This window comes from Macrobrachium nipponense, chromosome 2 (assembly GCF_015104395.2).
Source record: "Macrobrachium nipponense isolate FS-2020 chromosome 2, ASM1510439v2, whole genome shotgun sequence".
NCBI lineage: Eukaryota > Metazoa > Arthropoda > Malacostraca > Decapoda > Palaemonidae > Macrobrachium > Macrobrachium nipponense.
The window spans coordinates 133,748,623-133,769,690 of NC_087201.1; the positions used below are offsets into that span (position 1 = coordinate 133,748,623).

Sequence of the window (21,068 nt, forward strand, 5' to 3'; positions counted from 1 at the left end):
AAATGCACTTTATTTCTTGCATATTCTTGATTTTTCCTTGGATATAACATAACGTTCAAAGATTTCCCACCATCAATATCAATGCAGTAAAAGTAGCTGGTTATTACATGACTAAAACGATAGAGCAAAGAAGGTTAATATTGAAAAAAATAATTTGAAAGTCAGTCCTTTGATAATCAACTAGATGAACAATTACTTGCATTGTAGTAAAAATCATACATAATTGAAATAATAACATACTGGATCAATCAAGAGTTTTCAGAACTAACAAAAACAAAAAGGAAAATACACTGTCGTAATGCAACACTGTAGCAATACATGGCATTAAAATCAGAATCTGGATTCTTAACTTTTGCTCACACTGAAAGTTTAACCTGCATTTTTAATCACCACAATCACTGACATCTGAAAATAAAGATTGAACAAATTTTCTTATTTACTGGTGCTAACAATTACTATAGAAAGGTCTTAAAATATCCTATAAATTTTTCAAACAGACCATTTCCTGCATACGTGCTGCCATTTTAGCACTAAAATAAAGATTTGAACATTTTTTATAATACCTTCCTTCCTAAATTATTAGTGGCATTCCACTAATACATCCAAGGCTATATATAATTACCTATATATACTACATATTGATTGCTATGTACATATAATCCACGCATAAAAATATTAAAGCAATGTTATTAGCAACCACACACAATGCGGAGTTGGAAGGTATATTAGTAAAAGAAATATTACAAAGAAATAAAAGCCTCCAACACAAAAGAGAAGCATTTTGTCAAGCTCACTATGTAATTCCTTTCAGTTGAGTAAACAGGCTCTTTGAAATAGTCTCCTGAAAGAAGCATAACACTACATAAAGAGATACTACCAATATACCACTCACGCCTTTGGTAAGGTTAAATTCAAAGTGAACATATCTCCTCAAACTTTGTCATTGGGACCGCTTAAAATACAAATATTTATTCTATAATTAAATTGGCATTCACACCCTTCAAGTTCAATGGAAAAAGTACCTCAAAAAACCCTTTGTATAAAATATTACAGGTTATGCATAAAATATAAGAAATTACTACAATACAAACACTATTCATGCAATGAATGAAGGATAATGAGTATAATGAAGAATCATATGAAGAGATCAATAATCAGACAATCAAAAAAGTTTGTTATTTCTGTATGTCTCCAAAGTGTTTGCATCACCTTCCACAAAGGAAAAAGCAAAGAATTTTACATAAATTCCTAGTTTCTATGTACCAATAGAAGTGAAAAATCTTGTCTCAAACCAGGGATTCTCAGGTATTTGCATATGTTCTGTAATTCTTTTGTTAAAAAGAAAATGTACTGAAAATCTCAGAATTTCTTCAGTCACCTTGTCGTAATTTTCGCACCGTTTTATATTAGGCGTTACATAAAGTGTTACACATGAAAATGTGCGCAATTTCATGTAGAATACAACATGGTTGTAGCTTTTATCAGTTTTGAAATATTTTCATATAAATCATGATAAATAGAAAAAATTCAACCTTTGGTCAACTTTAACTCGACCGAAATGGTTGAAAACTGCAATTGTAAGCTAAAACACTTACAGTCTGGCAATATTCAAACAATTACCTTCATTTTGCAACAAATGGGAAGTCTCTAGCACAATATTTCGATTTATGGTGAATTTTTGAAAAAACTAGTTTTTATGTCCGAGTGTTACGAATTCATGCATCATTTTGTGATAATATTTTCTCTGTGTTGCTTTGATCGTTTTACAATTTGTTATATACCAAAATCATCGCAATTTAGTGTACAATACAATGAAAAAAATGAACTCATTAGCTTTCACCATTTTGCTCACAGCGTGATTTGTATACAATTATATATGAAATTTTTTTTTCGCAGACATATATACCAATATTTCTATATGATAATATTTTTTTCATTTCTGATGGTTGCATACTAAACTTTAGGCAATGACAAAAAAAGGAGCCAAAAATGAACTCTTAATCTTAAAAACTAAGCGTGCTGTGATTTTTTGAAAAAAACTTTTTTTCCGCTTGGGCGCTAACTCCTGAACGCCGCTGGCATATGAGACACACTTTGGTAAGTAGCGGCTAGGCGTTTAAGGGTTAACATTAGGATCTACTGGTGCCAGCTGGAAACCAGTTAAAACAATTAAAAATTGTAAATGCAAGGAATCTGTGGCATCTGATACATAGCTGAGGTGGAAGCGAGTCTTTTACCAAGCTTGAATCTAATGACTAATGACGCATTTGTTTTTCTTCAACCGCCTTGGAGAGCTAGCGCTTGGGAGCTCTCTAAGCTTCACTTGTTAAGTTCACCTGGTCGTCGACTTCCATACACTTCTCCGGAGCATCTCCCGTGTTGTGTTTGCGTTATTTATGTGATTTTCACTGTATTCGTGAAAACATTCTTTGTAATAAGTGATGGATCCTAAGAAAGTTCAGTTAATTTTCAGTTTAAGTGTTCAGTTAATTTTCAGTTTAAGTGTTATGCTATGTGTAAGGAACAGTATTAAATATGGTACCGTCCAACTCTCTCTCCCTCCCTCCTCCTCCGCACACACCGCAGTTAGCCACTATCATTTATCTCAAAGGTAAGAACACATAATAAAACCACATTTTATTTCATATCACAGTAATCATTTATTATATAATTTTGTGTGTGTGTACACTAAGTCTATACAGTATAGCAATTAAAAACAATTTTTCCATTGTTATTATCATTGATTTGGGTGTCTATAGAGGGCCAGAACAGATTAAATTTTTGTCAGTTATTTTATATGGGAAAAACTGAATTGAGATACGAGCAAATTGACTTACGAGCTCGGTCCAGGAATGAATTAAACTCATATCTCAAGGTATTATTGTATTTTTTGGATATATTGAAACATTTGGATGTTATAACATTTCAATATCTTTTATTTCTTCTGGGAATGTGGTAATGTTCTAGTCTTTTAGATTTTGTGTGGATCAGGACTTTTGAGACTACGGGTTTGTGTTGTGAGGATTTGTCTTACTTAACATAGCAAGTTTTCCTCCACTTCATCAACATGAATTTTTATGGGAAAATTCTATAATTGTATTGGTCCCGACTACTCGCTCAGTACCAACAAGAATTTACCTTCTTTTCTCTTTCCTGTCTTGCGGGTGTGGGGGGGGGTTCATATGGGTCACTCCTGTCCCTTCGATATAAATATGTTTCTTTTCTCAGGGTGAGAGTTTTCTTCCATTTTTAAACACAACTTTGATCAAATCACCAAAATGCATTTCATTCAGCAACTAAAGGGTGTGATGATGTTAAAACACAATCAGCTGATGACTTTAAGAATGTAAACATAGCAGAATACAAATGGCATCTGATTGCTATTCATAAATTATAATACATACAATAAAAATGCAAGAAATATAATTGCATGAATTATGTAAAATAACAGCTTTATTAAAATTATCAATATTCTTAATACAAGTGTATTATATTTTACTTTAGCAAATAGATATCTATCAGTATAACAACATAACTGGAGCCAATAGTCTCTTGTGCAGGTTTAAAAAAACAAAATCAGAGGACTTAAGTTTTTGCTGAAATTGAAAGCAAAAAAATTCTGAAGTGCTGGAAAAGACTGAAAGGTGCCAAGAAATCAGAATTTGACAGTGTGCTTGTAAATTGGTTTGAGCTCTGACATAGCAAAGGTGTAAGCATTTCTGAGGAGATGCTTATGAAGCAGCCAGAATTTTCATAAGGAACTAAACCCAATGAATGATGGTGATTATTCATAGACTTTTTTCTACTTTTGACAACACAGCATATATTTGTGAATGGGCTAGCAAGACTTTGTTTATAAAAGGTGTTTTTTAGGGGTGTTTTCTGTGGTCCAGCAGTGGCCTGGTGTCCCAAGGGTGCTTGTTTTAATAGGTCAGACTGTATTTTGATTTTTCTTGGTCACTTTCTTTCAATTACTAATAAATTTTTTACATATATGCTATGATACTTTTCAACATGGGTTGTGTCCTACTGGTCTTTACTACTTTTCAGTAGTTATCTACTGGTGCTCTGCTAATGTTTTCATATGTTTAACTTTTGTGATTACTTTAGTATACCTCAGAGTACTTTCACAATCTTTTCAGGAAAACCTGCCATGTTTCAACAGTGTAATGATAGCTTGGGGAACATCGGTTAGGAATAGCATAAATATAAAAGAGAGAACAAAGAATAGAGAGAGAGAGAGAGAAAGAGAGAGAAAGAGAGAGAGAGAGAGAGAGAGAGAGAGAGAGAGAGAGAGAGAGAGAGAGAGAGAGAATTAGTCACAGGAAGAGTCTCGAACAGTAGCCATAACACGCGCGAAATTCTAATCCAAGCACAGCCATTAAAAACTGCCTACCTGTTTCACCTGTGGCCTAACCTTTCAACTTTCGCCAGAACTTGAAGACTTCCGGGGACATCACCAGCTACACCCTCAAGAGGAGGGATTAACAATTAGTCACACCCAAGAGGGGCAGTGATTAGATAACATCAACTAATCACCACAAGTACCAGGTGGGAAGAGAAACAAAGTACTGCCTTGAAGGTAGACCTTGAAGACTCTGGAAGCAGAGCAGGAGTAAGAAATGGGGATTAGTAGGGGAGAACAGCATGAACCGCCGTCCTAAAAAGAGGTCAGATTCCCAGAGCAGTAGCGGTCAAGAGAAACTTCTTTTTTCTATTTGTAGTCCTGATTGTTAAATTTATAATTGTTACTGTATTGTTCCAGTGTGAATGAAGGAAGAAACTTGCACTGTTTCATTTAAACACTCATGAGAGACTATACCAACTAATAATAAATAAAGCAAGAAACAATAAAGGATCTATAAAATAAACAAAACCGAATAAAGAAGGAAGATCAAACCAAAAAACACTACAAATGGTGCCAGCGGTTAGCAGATCCGAGGAAGACGTAAAAAGTGCAGTGTGAAGTACACATACCAGAACTCAGACAATACAAATTGACTCAAGAATGTAATAACAGTGAATCATAACATAACATTGGAAAAAACATTCATGCTATAGATGTCAATGGCCAAAGCAGAACGAAGTGCAATAATAATTATACACAAGTACCACTTATAAAACCCACAACGAAGAGACATTATTTCTCCAAGATAGAACGTTTGTTAATACAGGGAACGAAAGTTTTAAACAGTGGAAAGGAAACAGTGTTAAAATTGAACCAGCAAAACATCGGCAAACGAGTGTGCGGCGAAGAGACTTATACTCTCTTGGAACTTGCTTTAGCAGTCTCCTTTCCAAATTGCTGTGCTCTCAAGGAAGGTTATGCCTGCTGCTCCAGTCGACTAACAACTGCTAAGCATTTGGCTACCCAAACAGGGGAATGTTCAGGATGACCTGGGAAAGAACTTCTGCTATTGAGGGTCTGCTGCCTCCCTAATGGAACTTTTTATCTACAGGTGGGCAATGATGTCATCTTCATCATGGGGCTTGGACATTAGAGTATGAAGTTATCAAGATCTTCATTCTAGTAAGAGATATGGTATTTTGATGCTGTGGATGTGACCAATCAATTTTTGGAAGTATGCCTACTTTAACATCAAGAGAGAAGATCCTGGATGTTACAGGGTGGGATAGCACACCATTCTCCCAGTTATGAGTATTTTTTCATTGCTTAAAACATCAATCAGCTCTCATCAGAAACACCCACATTGATATTACTTACAACTTGTCAACAGTGTCATATTTATAAAACAAGGAGGGTACTTAATCTAGGAGTTGTGTCAACTGACAGGAAAGAGGTAGTATATGCAAGCGGCATAACGTCAAAGTCTATTGTCAGGAATACCTTTGTTGGCTGATGGTCTATGCTTAAGTATAAGGTTCTATGAGGACCTTTATGACAGCTACAATTAAAAAACAGCCAGAATAGTTTCATGGCTGACAATCTATACTGGCAGCCAGTCCCTACAGTTTTCTGCATTAAAAGAACTTTCTCAAATACCACGTTATTTCTTTCCTATGGACCTAGACATCCTTCAGCTTCATGCCAGGAAGTTACCAGCAATGATTAGATCAATGTTGAAATCTAATAGAATAACAACCAGTAGCCTCCATTACACCAAGACAAGCCACCCTTTACTTGATGTAGCAGAGAGTCCCATTCAGGTAAAATCTTTTCCATTCCCGTTGACTTACCATTTATTATAGTTTACTTACAGCTGGGTTTACATTACTTGCACGAGATCTGGGATAACATATCAACTATAATGTGGGATCCTGAAATGTTGTCATGTTTCTGACTTCATTCCAAGACCAAATCAACTGGTAGCCAAAAGCTTTTCGCATGATCCTATAACATTTTTTTTTTCGTCTTCAGTCATCAGCTAAGGGACTACTGTACACTTCTTGCTTTATTCACTGAGGGCTATCTACTTTTACCTGTGAATGACTAAATATTTCAGGGGTAATGCCTTTTGTAAGGTACTTCTCTTTGGTCTGATAGAAAACAAACTCTTGGAACTTGGTCTTCTCTCTGTTGGTTAAAGTGAACATGACAAGCCATGGTCTCATCTTCATCAATCTTCAAGATAATGTCAAGATACATAACCTAAGGAGAGCTCTAGCTACTACATCCTATGTTGATAGCATTTTTCTTTTCGTGTTTCTTATCGTAATGACTCTTACCTGATACATAGACCTTGTTTTCTATTCTATAGGTTTTGGATTATAGTACATACCATTTACAAGCTTGAACTAACAGTAACTTACATTCAGACTCCTAACAATTCCTGAGTTCTATATTGGTTCCCTCTAGTACACACTAACACCCTGTGCCATTCAGGCTTTCACCTTTTTACCTCCTCCAAGCCAACTGTCTCATTTTTTCCAAGAAAAATTAGGATTTTTAATAGTATGCACCTTTGGGACTAAAGGGCCTGTTCATAGTGAGATCACCTTCATTTGTCTTACATATATCTGGTATCCTGGGGACACTGCAGACAGTGATAATGGTGCATATGATAAATGGTTTTGTGTAAAAAATAACTTTTGATTTCAAAACCATTGTCAACATATTTGCCACATCTGCAAGGAAAAACTGTTTGAAAATAAATGACAGAGTAGTATACAATATGAATTACGTACTTGAAACCTAAGAAATGTAAGCATACCAACCAGCAATATAAATACGTACGCACTAGTTAAAATCCCACACATATAATATATATCTGCTTCCACTTCCCTTAACAATTAATATCAATGGAAATACACACACAAAAGCTTGTTTTGCTCATGAAACATTTTCCACAAGTTGCACAAAAACTAGCTTATTTACATTTTGAAGCTTTTGATATTTTAAACTGCCAATCAGCAACACACAGTCACACCAACTTTTTTTGTCACTTACTCTAAGTACTGAAGAGGGTGCAGAACTATATGGACCCTGAGGATAAGACTATATTAGGAGCTGAAAAATCAAAATTTCTATATAATTCAATAAGTACCCAAGTTGGTTAACAAGATGAGAAAAAGAACTATTTACATAAAGTGATATAAAAATTTAAATAGTTTAACTAATTTTCAAAGCACAAATCACACACAACAAAGACTAATAACCTGAGGTAGGGAAAATAAATTTCAATCTATTATCAACCTAAGTTAAACAAACATCTTCCACATTAGATCTGCTGAAAAATTACCTGTACAATACTTTTATATAATTGCAGTCTGCTTTTGGTTACATTCTGACAACCTGAGTAATTGGGTTACATTCAAGCTGATTATTTTGTCCTACATTAAGTTAATTTTACTTTGTTAAGAATTACCTTAACCCACATAGAGAAAATAAGGCTTTAAACATCCCAAGAAATAAATATGGTAGTTATTTTGTCAGACACAAAGGCAGTCAGTATCAAACTAACAAACCTAATATTGTTAGGACACTGGGAATTAAAAGTTATGTCAACTAAGCAATTTCTTTTCCCATCTTGTGCTGCCTTACTATCAATACAGACAAAAAGTTTTCATACTGATGCTATGGCTGATCCTTTTTACTGTACATAGGCATTTTTCTTCTTTCAAGTGGCAACTGTACATGCCTTTAGCTGAGTAATACACTTATACTTCACTTAGATGGAGATAATTAAGAAGTATGAAGCTGGCATGCTGTTGAGTGTGATCGCTAAGGAATACGGGCGAAATCTGTCGACGATAGGCACCATCCTTAAGCAGAAGGAAGCCATCAAAGCAGCTATACCTTCCAAGGGCGTGAATATTTTGTCCAACAAGAGGAGCCACGTGGATGATGAGATGGAGAGGCTGCTTCTTGTATGGATTAAAGACAAAGAAATCGCTGGCGATACGATAACCGAGACGGCAATCTGCCACAAGGCCAGCGCTATTTTTGGTGATGTGATTGCCCAGGCTGAAGATGACGGAGGAGAAGGGACATCGACGCCAACCCCAGACTTCAAGGCTTCTCAGGGGTGGTTTGATAAATTCCGTAAACAGACTGGCATCCATTCGGTGGTGCGGCATGGGGAGGCTGCCAGCTCGGACAAAAAAGCGACCAAAGCCTTTATTAAGACGTTCGACAAGAAGATGATCAAGGAAGGCTACAGTTCTCAGCAAGTCTTCAACTGTGATGAGACTGGCCTTTTTTGGAAAAAAATGCCTTGTCAGATGTACATCACGGAGGAAGAGAAGAAGCTGCCTGGGCATAAGCCTATGAAAGGCATGCTTACGGTCGTACTTTGTTCCAACGTCAGTGGGGATTGTAAGGTCAAGCCCCTGCTTGTGTATCATTCCGAGACTCCTCTAGCCTTCAAGGCCCACAAAGTGCTAAAGGAGAAGATTCTGGTGATGTGGAGGGCTAATGCGAAAGCCTGGGTAACGAGACTTTTGTTCACCGAGTGGGTAAATCTGTGTTTCAGCCCGACAGTGAAGAAACTCTTGGAAGAGAAGCGCCTCCCTCTGAAATGTCTGCTGTTGTTGGACAATGCCCCTGCTCACCCTCCTGGCCTCGAGGAAGATATTCTTTTATCAAGGTTCTTTATCTTCCGCCTAACACCTCCCCTCTCCTCCAGCCCATGGACCAGCAAGTGATATCAAACTTCAAGAAGCTGTATACAAAACATCTTTTCAAGAGATGTTTCGACATCACCGATACCACAAACCTCACCTTGCATGAATTTTGGAAGGAGCATTTCGATATCGTCATATGTATCCGACTCATCAGTCAAGCTTGGCAGGAGGTTTCAAGGTGAACCTTGAATTCTTCGTGGAGGTAACTCTGGCCTGATGCTGTATCCGCCGAAGACTTTGAGGGATTCAATGTGGGCGAACCTGATGCAGATTCAGAAACAGTTGACGATCCTGAAACTGTTTCGCAACCAGATCTTGATGAGATTGTTGCACTCGGCAAGTCCATGGGGCTGGTCGTCAATGAGGACAACATTCATGACCATCTCAAGGAGCACCAAGAGAAGCTTAAGACAGATGACCTGAAGGAGTTGGAGGCCATACAACATAACATTGTTCAAGAAGAGTTCTCTAGCAGTGGCGAGGAGGAGGACCCTATGACAACGGCAGAAATTAAGGATGCTCTAGCTGCTTTTCATAAAGTGCAATCATTTTTAGAAAAGACACACCCTGAAAAGGCTTACACAGGACGTATGCTTGCGCAGTTCGATGACGTTTGCCCGAGTCGTTTCAGGAACATTGTGAAAAGCAGGCAGAAGCAATCTTCCTTGGATATTTATTTCTTAAAGAGGCCTTTAGAAGTGTAGTGAGCAAACAGGAAGATCCAAGTGATACGAAAAACAGAAAGTTGAATGTGGTGAAGAAATTGAGATTTTGTAAAAAATGTAAAGCATAAAAAAGTAAAAAGAATGTAAAAATAAAAAAAAAAAAAAAAAATTAATTTCAAGTTTTTTGTAAAGTTAAGAGTAAATGTTTTCTGCCATTTGTTAATGTGTTTCATAAAGTTTAGAGTTAATGTTTTCTGCCATTTTTTAATGTGTTTCGTAAAGTTAAGTGTTCATGTTTTCTGCCATTTGTCCTCCTCCTCTGTCGCCAATTTCGGAGATCGCCTCACTTGAAAGGTAAGGTTCCACATTTTACTACATATGTATGTAAAGTATTTCTTGTACCCTGTATACTAATACACTTTATTTACAGGTACACAGTCATGGTTATGTTGGTCATTGAAAGGCCCAAATTGTTGTATTTAATTGTTTATTGGTCAATTTAGCTTTATTATAAAATTTGCTGTAGTGTTTTTGTAGGACTTGGAACAAATTAGGCAATTTACATGTAAAATGTGGTTTGAGATGAGAAAAAATTAGGTTCGAAAAGGCCCTACGTTATTATATATATATATATATATATATATATATATATATATATATATATATATATATTATATAATATATATATATACATATATATATATATATATATATACTATACACCACACACACACACACACACACACACACACATATATATATATATATATATATATATTTATCTATATATAGATATATTATAATATATATATATATATATATATATATATACAGTGGACCCCCCGTATTCGCGTTCTCCAGATTCGCGGACTCACACATTCGCGGGATTTCTCTGGAGAACGTTTCCCTGCATTATTCGCGGAAAATTCGAGCATTCGCGGTATTTTTCTATGATAAATATCCACAAAATAAATTCCTGGTTTTTTTATGAATTTCATTATAAAATGCACTTTTTGTGATAAAACTATTAAAAAACCAAGTATGAAAAATTTTTAGTGGGTTTTTCTTGAGTTTTAACTAACAAAATAGGCTGTTTTTAGCATTTTCATAGGGGTTCCAAACATTCGCGGGTTCTAACTATTCACGGGGGGTCTGGTACGCATCCCCCGCGAATACGGGGGGACCACTGTGTGTATATATATATATATATATATATATATATATATATATATATATATATATATATATATATATATATATATAAGAGAATACCACAGGAAAATAATAGTCAGAAATCCAAGCGCTTTCGTCTTTACTCAGACATCGTCAAGGAGTTAACTCCTTGACGATGTCTGAGTAAAGACGAAAGCGCTTGGATTTCTGACTATCATTTTCCTGTGGTATTCGCTTATTTATGAAGTCACGTGCATCTACGGTGATTTTTTAAGCATATATATATATATATATATATATATATAATACATATATTTTATATATATATGTATATATATATATATATATATATATATATATATATATATATATATATATAAATATATATATATATCTAGATATTATATATATATATATATTATCATATATATATATACATATATACATATATATATATATATATATATATATATATATATATATATATATATATATATATATATATATAGCACATGATTTTCAGCGTAAGTCGGAACATTAAAAAATACCACATGATTTAAGATGCGTCGTAACATGATTTTCAGTGTAAGTCGGAACATTAAAAAATACCACATGATTTAATGTAAATACGTATCAATAACAACGAGAGAACAATTCCTTACCTTTATTAATTTGGTTGGCTTGCACACTGGAGAGGAAGCTGCGGTGCTGGAGAGACTGGGGGAGGTTAGTGAAGAGAAAAAGAACCTCCAGAAGATGCTGGAGATGCTGGAGCAGGTGAGTCTTGAGGTGAGGCAGAACATACTGGAGATGCTGGGGCAGGTGAGTCTTGAGGTGAGGCAGAACCTACAGAGGGTGCTGGAGATGCTGGGGCAGGTGAGTCTTGAGGTGAGGCAGAACATACTGGAGATGCCGGGGCAGGTGAGTCTTGAGGTGAGGCAGAACCTGGAGATGCTGGGGCAGGTGAGTCTGGGTTAGCAGAACATTTAGAAGGTGCTGGAGATTGTGGGGCAGGCGAGTCTGGGTTAGCAGAACATTCAGAAGGTGCTGGAGATTGTGGGGCAGGCGAGTCTGGATTAGCAGAGGCAGCTGAGGTAGAGGGTACAGGATCTCTTGCAGGCCTCTCTACCTTCTTAAAATACTGCTCCAGGTTAGTCTGAACAGAGAGCAACCTCTTTTCATCCAAGATCTCCTTGTAACGCTGCATCAAATCCATGATGCCTCTGGAAACCCTAGTGAACCTGTCCAAGTTGGGATCCTGAGCCTCAAAAGTTGCCAACGCTTGCTGCAACTCTGCAAAACCTCTTGCCAAGTCCTGCCTTGTGGAAGCCTTAGGCTCTGGGGTGGGTGCTTCTTCTTCTTCCTCTATCATCTGCTTCTCCAGTTGTACCAGGTCCTCAGCAGATAACTCCTCGCCATGAGACTCCAGCAGCTCTGTAACATCATCAACCTCCATCTCCAAATTGATTTCCTTACTCTGGGCAACAACGTTCTTTACAACTTGCTGAACTGTGTCCTCAAACCCATGGAAATCATTCACAAATTGAGGACAAATTTTCTTCCAGACACCATTCATGTTTGTTTGCTTAACCTCCTCCCAGGAATCAGCAATGTTCTTTACAGCATCAAGGATGTTTGTAGGATTTCCAAAAGTCCTTCAGAGTCAAGTCCTTCTTGGTTTCAGTTGCCTGTAAAGCCATAGCAATTGTCCTTTGTAGGTAGTAGGCCTTGAACGAAGCAATCACTCCTTTGTCCATAGGCTGTAAAAGGGCCGTGGTATTAGGTGGAAGGTACACCACCTTGACATTAGGGTTGAAGTCTCCCAGCTGGGCAGGGTGTCCAGGGGCATTGTCCAGCACTAGCAACACCTTAAAGGGGATACCCTTGGAGGTGCAATACGCTCCACATTGGCACAAAATGGTTTACGAACCAGTCCTCAAACACTGCAAGTGTCACCATGCCTTCTTGTGGACTTCCATATTACTGGTAGTTGACCCTTCCAAATGCCCTTGAGTGCCCTTGGATTTTCAGCCTGATACACCAACAAGGGCTTCAGTTTGAAGTCGCCAGCAGCATACCCCCAAGGAAGTGAAAAGTTAGCCTCTCCTTGCTGGCTTTATGACTGGGTGCTGACTTCTCCTCCTTGGCGATGTAAGTGCGGTTAGGCATACGCTTCCAAAACAAACCTGTCTCATCCACGTTAAACACTTGCTGAGCAGGAATAACCCACCTCCTTAATTATCTCAGACAACGCTTTAGGAAATTCACTCGCTGCTTTCTCATCCCCACTATCAGCTTCACCTTGCACTTTAAGGTTATGGTAATTGGCCCGAGCCTTAAATCGCATAAACCAACCCCTACTAGCCACAAACTCTTCACTTTCACTTCCCTCCCCCTTTTCTTTTTTCAACGCTTCAAACAATCTTTTCGCCTTCTCCTGAATCACCATAATGCTGACTGGGATACGCCGTTGATTTTGTCTTCCAACCAAGCACCAATAACCTTTACATTTCAATTATTAGACCACTAAGCTGCTTGGTTATCACTGTCGCTTTCATAGGAGCAGATCCTTTCACATGTTCAACGATGCGCTCTTTATCTTTGATAATGGTAGCAACGGTCGAACGGCTAAGACCAAGCGAGCGGCCAATGTTTGTTGCCGTTTCTCCCTTCTCAGATCGCTTTATAATGACCACTTTAATTTCCATGGTGATGGCCTTTCTTTTCTTTGATGCACTACCATCAGAAGAGTCCGCCTTGCGCTTGGGAGCCATAACTAAGAGAAAAAAGTTATAAAAACGATACAACACGAGGGAGAGAGAGGCAGCGTAAACAACCAAAATGGCGTATGGGCGAGGAATGAGCGTAGCGAAGGCGACGCCGTCCTCTCCCCCACAAAGCGTATTCTTCCTCCGTGAGCCCGGAACTAGTTCGCGTTTGTTTACGTCGCTTATGACGCTTTTTATGGGGGTGCGTTCGTAACCACGAAACATTGTAAGTCGAGACCGGCGTAACCCGAGGACTTACTGTATGTATGTATGTATGTATGTATGTATGTATGTATGTATGTATATGTAGTATATGCATATGTATATATATATATATACATATATATATATATATATATATATCTATATATATGTATGTAGTATATGCATATGATATATATATATATACTATATATATATATATATATATATATATATATATATATATATATATTATATGTATTCTATATATATATATATATATATATATATATATATATATATATTATATATATATATATATATATATATATATATATATATATATATATATGTATATATATGTATGTATATATATATATAAATATATATATATATATATATATATCTATATATATATATATATATAGTATATATATATATATATATATATATATATATATATATATATATATATATCTATATATATATATATAATATATATATATATATATATATATATATATATATATATATATATACTATATATATATATATATATATATATATATGTATATATATACTACATATATATATATATATTGTGACGTTTATAGATCGTTCGTCTACCCCGCAATTAATTAATTAATTAGATTTGGAAACGGCAGCCATTTCTTTAGAATATCAGCTGATTTTTAGTAACCGCGGGAAACCCAAAACCCGCCAGCTAGAGATAGGAAGTCCCCAGTTGGGGGGAAAAGAGGTATTTTCTTTTATCAGCTGTAGGGACGTATCTCAAAAGGGAAGGGTGTAGGCAAACATTGGTACTCTTAAGACCTATAACCTTAAGCTCTCTTTCCTGTGACCCCTCTGCTGGCTGTATGCTTGTTTTCCAGGATTTGCCTTGATCGTGGGGGTTAAGCTGACCTCCAACCCCCAAGCAACCCAACTGAATTCTGTCTCAGTCGGCTGCGAGACGTGATCTCGGACAGAGGTCAAATTGCCAGCCTCCCAAAATTAGGCCTACCCACGTCGTGCTGGTGGACACGAACCCCCCCCAGACCTGAACAGAGGTCAGGCCGCATTCTTCTACAAGGATCACAGAATATTGCATAAACGGTACGTCTGAAAGTGTAAACTTCAACCCAGCACCTTTTACTACCATACGACTCTTGCTAAATTCATTTTCAATTCTCATTTTTGTACCCCTTCTACATCAGAAGCCCTTTGTCCTCATCGGGGGCCACGTGCTCCCCTTTGTTGACATTGTTAAAGACCAGTTTTCGTGCATACCTCAGTGAACCATTCGAGTTTACCTTCCCCAATGTTAGAGAATTAATCAGCCTAATCAAAGCAAGAAGTCATTTTTTCCTTTTATCTCTTTTTAATCTGGGATTCTTTTCCAGATTCCATGAGTCACGTGCCGTCTCTCTGCCGCAAGTGTGCATTAACCAAAGTGAATGAAAATCAGCTTGAATTGAATGAGACTATAAGCCCCAACGTGGGGGCCAATATCATTTACTTTTCTCCAGGCCAGCACGGGCCTTTTTGTAAATAAAATAGTTTAAAGTAACGAGCTGAGTTTTCTGGTTCTGGCGACCTTCCCTCTAAAGAAAGAAATTAATAACTATCAGTTTACGGTAATTTCAAGCAATTCCCTCTGAATCCCTCAAATTATTTCCGTTTACGTATCTAGCTTCTCTCAAGGCCCTATATACGTAACATTGTCGACCTTCGCCGAGGATATGAACCTAGCTTGCTTAAAAAAAAAAAAAAAAAAGCTTGTAAATCGGCGTTCCGTTGTAAAACGTAAACTGTAAATTATTTTACAAAAAGTAAATCAAGCACACTTGCAGGGAAAGAAGACACACTGACTCACGTAAGGTATTCCATTCATTAATATGATTATTCTATAACCAATGTTAGCTTAAGGTACGTTTTAAGTATTTTTATTGTAGAAGTGTTTAAAAGAGCGTAGGTAGAAATCTTATTATTTGTAAACGGCGAACGCGCCAGAGCTTTATTTTAGCGGCGAGCAAACAATTTGCCCCGCGAATTCTCTGTTTACTTTGTCCGCTGTCCTAACTCGTTGGACGAGACTAGAAAGCACGTGTGTTAGAATCGATGCCCAAAGAAAGAAACCAGATCAAAACTTAGGAAGTGCTTTTGCCAGGGTTTATTGCTGTGTTTGAAAGCCTAGCTAGTTAGGAGTGTTTTACTAATAGTTACGGCAAAAGAAGTGTACAATTCTTTTGTCGTGATATGTTAGGGAATCCATTTTTACTTAGTTTCATTCAAGTGTTGGTAATCGCTACCTCTCAGCTTAAATTCAGCTTAGAGCATTCTCGCGCCTGCGCGGTCTCAACCAACCTTCGTCTCATTCACAGCAGGCAGCCATGTTTGTTTCCTCTTTCAACATTATCTAAACAATTTAAGCAAAGTAACAACGTAAGTCACGAAGTTTTTAACGTAAATAATATCAATGTCTGTACTAGTATCTATCGTTCTGCCAGAGAAATTAACGTAATTCGCCTTGAATAAGAAAGTAGAATTTTTGTGTTGTAAATTGCCTTCTCATTTACAGAGAATCAGCTGATTCGCCATCAATGCTAGCACACCGTGGTGCTAACCCGCTCTTCTCGCCTCACGTGTTTACACCTCGCATCGCTCACTCGCGCGCTGAGCGAAAATTTCATTTCACTTAACGTAACCTCATTTACAAGTGTTTGCTAACATCGTTTTCAAATCCTTACCGTAATTTTTCACTTGTCCTTACGTAAAGTTAACGTAAATCTTAAAAGTAGAGTCACTTGCAAGAATTGTTAACGTAAAACGCGTCTTTGTGAAATTCATATTGAAACGCAAATCATTTCATAAGCGCAAGCCGCTAACATTAACGTAAAAATCGTTCAACGCGAGCGCGTTATCATTTTCATAAAACGCTTTCAAAAGCAATTCTTTCAGTAAACGTTAACGTAAGTAAATCATTTAACACGCAAGTTGCGTCATATGAACTAACATTAGTAGTTCAATTCAATATAAGGGAGTTCATTCATATATCATTTTTCACCCTCTCACCCTCTCCGAGAGAGAGAGAGAGAGAGAGAGAGAGAGAGAGAGAGAGAGAGAGAGAGAGAGAGAAAACCAGAACCCAGTATTCACGAAGCCAAGAGTACTACATCTTACATTAAGTATAGCATGTCGAATTAACCTTATTTTAGTCTCTTGTGTCTTTCATTTACACGGCGTGATACGTACGCGCATGTGTCCATTGCAGTTTGCAAACATTTATTTATTTCATTTACCGAGTACTTCAGCGAGGGACTGAGCATTCCTAAAATTTCCATTACCTGTCGTTGCCCGAGTGGTCTTTTCATTTTCTTTATCAAGAAAGACTTGCGTATACCCAAGCAACAATTCGCACAGCCAAGTGCCACGCAAAATTCATTACTTCCAGACAGGGAAGTCGTTACCAGTTTTAGGACTGGCCACCACCAGTGCACGTCAGGTCTTACCATTTCACAGTGCCACTAATTCTTGACACTGTCCACCGACTGGCTGCTGAAGTACTCCCACCTTTTACTTTCTCTCCTCCACTATTACACTCTGCCATGAGCAGTGCCATTTCACTTCAGTATATTTAAGTATACTGCATGTAGTGTTCCGGGACACACCAGCACGATACCAGTGCTCCAAGGAACGCCTCCATAAATGCCATTGCACCTGTACAGGCCGTACAGGTAGCCATTAAACCTGCGTGTCCGTCCTTACGGAACGCCCAAATAATTAGTGTGTCCGTGTACAAGGGTCAGTGATCCTTCGGAACACTCAACAAGGGAACGCCTCCCAGAAGTGCCGCAATACCAGCCCTAAGTGCTGACAAACCTGCGTGTCCGTCCTTACGGAACGCCAAGTAATTAGTGTGTCCGTGTACAAGGGTCAGTGATCCTTCGGAACACAACCTCAACAAGGGAACGCCTCCCAGAAGTGCCGCCACCATACAGCACTACTAGTGCTGCCCAAGGAACGCCTCCTCATAAGTGCCCGCGCACCTGTACAGACGTACAGGTAGCCCTATACCTGCGTGTCCGTCCTACGGAACGCTCATTCATTATAGAGTATCCACCATTTTGGATCACTGAACCAAGGAACGCCTCCTCATAAGTGCCGTGCACCTGTATTGGACCTACAGGTCGCCCATTCCAGCGTCTCCCAACTTAGGAACGCCCTTAAGTGTGACGTACGCCGTACACTCCATTTGATTTTTTCACCTCTTTAGAAGGTGCCAATCCAGAAGTGCCACCAACTACGGGACACTTCCCAAGTGCCACAGAGCACCCAGTCTTCTCAGACTTTTTCCTCTACCACGTCGCAGAACACCTTTCCAAGTGAGTGCCACTTTCCACAGTAGGCACTCCTATTCCATTCCGTACCCTTCCTGGCCATTATTTTCATTTTCATCAGAGCCTCCCACTGCAGCCTAAGGGAAATGTCTTCCCCTGCTTCCCGCGACTTCTTTGCCGTAGAGCTCGAGAGGCTCCGAGTCCTCATAACTCTGGGCAAGGAGGCTGGTTACACTGGACCAGCACTAGACCAGTGGATAAAGGCGCAGCAGGCTGCCGCGCGCCTGCAAGAAAAGGAAGAAAGGGAAAACCAGAGAAAAGCCGGAGAGCAGAGAGAAAAGAAAGAGAAGCAGAAAGGAAGGCAAGGGAAGAGGAGCGAAAGCATGAGCTCGCTCTCAAGGGGAAGGAACTCGACATCAAGCGGGAGAAGGCCCGTAAGGAGAGTATCCTAGCTCAAGCCACTCTGCCAGCTTCCAGCCCTACACCCACTGTCTCTCTTAGTCCCGCGTCTCTGGTCAGCTGACATCCTTTCTATTTGTGAGCCTGGTCCTGATCCAGTGCCGAGATAGAAATTCCTGCCGCATCCTGCCAGCCTTTACCTTTTTACCGCCTACCTCCTCCTTTTGGAAGAGGTAAGCCCACCAGTTAACCCCGAAATTGCTTCCGAGGGTGATTCAACGGAGGTTCCCTTAAACCTCCCACGTCACATCACTGCCAGAGAGGACTCTTCACCTGTGCCAGAGCACACTGCCAGCCTGGTGACTCCGCAGATTCGCAAACCTGTGGGGCCATCTCGGCCTTATCATCCAGTGCCACGGAAGAGGTTCTGGAACACGTTCTGCCGAGACTGTGGCCGCAAGGGTCACATGTCTGCCAACTATGGAGGGTGCGCAAAACCACCATATTCCTGCCATCGCAATGGCCGTCACCAATCCTTCTTCACTAGGACCCCCAGCTAAGGGCCCTATAACAGTCGCACCCCTCCAAGCCATTATCCGCCAAGCCACGTCAGAGCCTACGACGACTCTGGCGCTCAAATCTCCTGATACTGGAAGATCGAATCCCCCGAGGGCTAATATTGACAGACGTCAACTGATAACTATTGAAGGCATCAATCACATTAAACTGATCCTTCCGACCGTCCAATTGAGGGTCACCAGACCTCACTTCTCCAAAGAATGTACTCTTGCAGTTGCAAGCTATCATCCCAGGAGGTTACGACCTCCTCCTAGGGCAAGACATGAAGTCTCCCTCACAATTCAAAAAGCCTAGGGGTCCTAACCCCATGTCAATTCACTCCAAAGCAAGGAGTCACCGAAATTCTACTTCCTCCAGGAAGTACGGTCCACCAACAGTCTCCCCCCGTTACCAAGGAGGGAATTTTGACCATTCACAGTTCCGTTGCAAGACCTGTAACGTATAGGGCACTCCACAAATTGGCCTAGGTGCCCTAGCAAGTTATGTGCACGGACACTGTCCAAGTCCCACAAGGCTTAGCCTTCCAAAAGAGACAGGACGCTCTGTCTCCCATAACCAAAGGGCAACGCTGAGGTATTGCACCTCCGGTACCCGCCACAGGTCCAGTCGACCTCAACTCTCTGCCAGTACCACTTGGCAGCACTGAGCAGTGCCAAGCTCCGTCCAGCCTGGGACGTAGAGCCACCAACCGAAACTGACCTCTGCGCCTGGCCCCGAGCTAGCGCCGGCGCCTAACCTTATCAAGGATCCTCCTACAGGAGATCCTCCAACAGGCATGGAGCTTACCACAGCCCATGGCCAATCACTAGTTCAGTCTTCTTCACCCTCACCACTGTCGCCCGAGGATGAACCTCCGGCAGACCTAACCTTCCTACCTCCTCTGGAAACCCAGGAACTGCCCGACCAGGAGTCAGCCTGGAGTTTTCCCCTTACGACGGCTGTCGCAGCAGCCGGAGTGAGGGCCTCCCCTGCAGTAGGTTCCACCTCTACGACGGTTGCTGCAGATACCGAAGTAGGGTGTTCTCCTGCAATCCCTCAGGCTACCACTGCCTCTGCTCCTGCCGGCGTTTCTGGCCTTTCCCCAGAGTCGTTGCCTCCGTCTACTCCAAGGACTGGTATAGCCAGGTCCTGGAGGAATAAGAAGAAGAAGAAGGGACGTAACCAATCATTAACATACTAACAAAAGAGCCACATGCTCTCCTTGACACCTGTGCCCGAGGTACAGTGTCGCATTCAATTGCAGTGATCCTGGCACCTACCCAGAGAAGGTAGCCAGCCCGATCCCTGCCAGTAGCACTAACCCTCTAACCCCTAGCCATTGTAATACTAACCCTCACTTAAATATAATTACCTCATTACATTTCCATCCTGGTAACGCACTAACCACTCATCATCCCCACGCATCATTACCTCTCATTATTTATTTTAACAATTCCGTCGCTGAACTACTGCTGTGTGTACCACACTCTGGAATGATTGCGTCTTCATTTAACTGTATTGAGTAGGTTAGGCTAATGATTTAGTACCAGGGCATTAGGTTAGTAGCAAGTAGAATTTTCAAGTAACCTTATCTAGGGGTAGAGTAGACTGTCGTCACAAGACAACCCGTAGTTATTACTTAGGCTAGACTACATCACTACATTAAGTTAGTACACTTAGCATCTTTGCCTATAAGTTAGGTAGGCCACTGTAGTTAGCTGTATCGCTGCTCAAAAAACTTCAAGTTGGAGTAGGAGAACTGGGTAGTCGACGATCAATTTATTTAAGCCAAGACCTTCACGCCCGAAAGGGAGTGAATGCCTTCTTAACAGGGGGAGCTGTGACGTTTATAGATAGTTCGTCTACCCCGCAATTAATTA

General features: G+C 39.6%; 1 protein-coding gene across 2 annotated transcripts in view; it reads right to left on the bottom strand.

Annotated features, from left to right (window-relative positions):
* Nucleotides 1-21,068, bottom strand: part of LOC135221004 (AP-3 complex subunit sigma-1-like) — a 100,915-nt gene that overhangs the window by 4,998 nt on the left and 74,849 nt on the right. The window contains exon 5 of one of the 2 annotated variants that reach the window (XM_064258719.1): nucleotides 7,409-7,444. The exons of the other annotated variant lie outside the window; for it this stretch is intronic. Coding sequence (XP_064114789.1) covers nucleotides 7,409-7,444 — 36 coding nt within the window. The remainder of the gene's footprint in view (nucleotides 1-7,408; nucleotides 7,445-21,068) is intronic. 2 annotated transcript variants of the gene reach the window in all.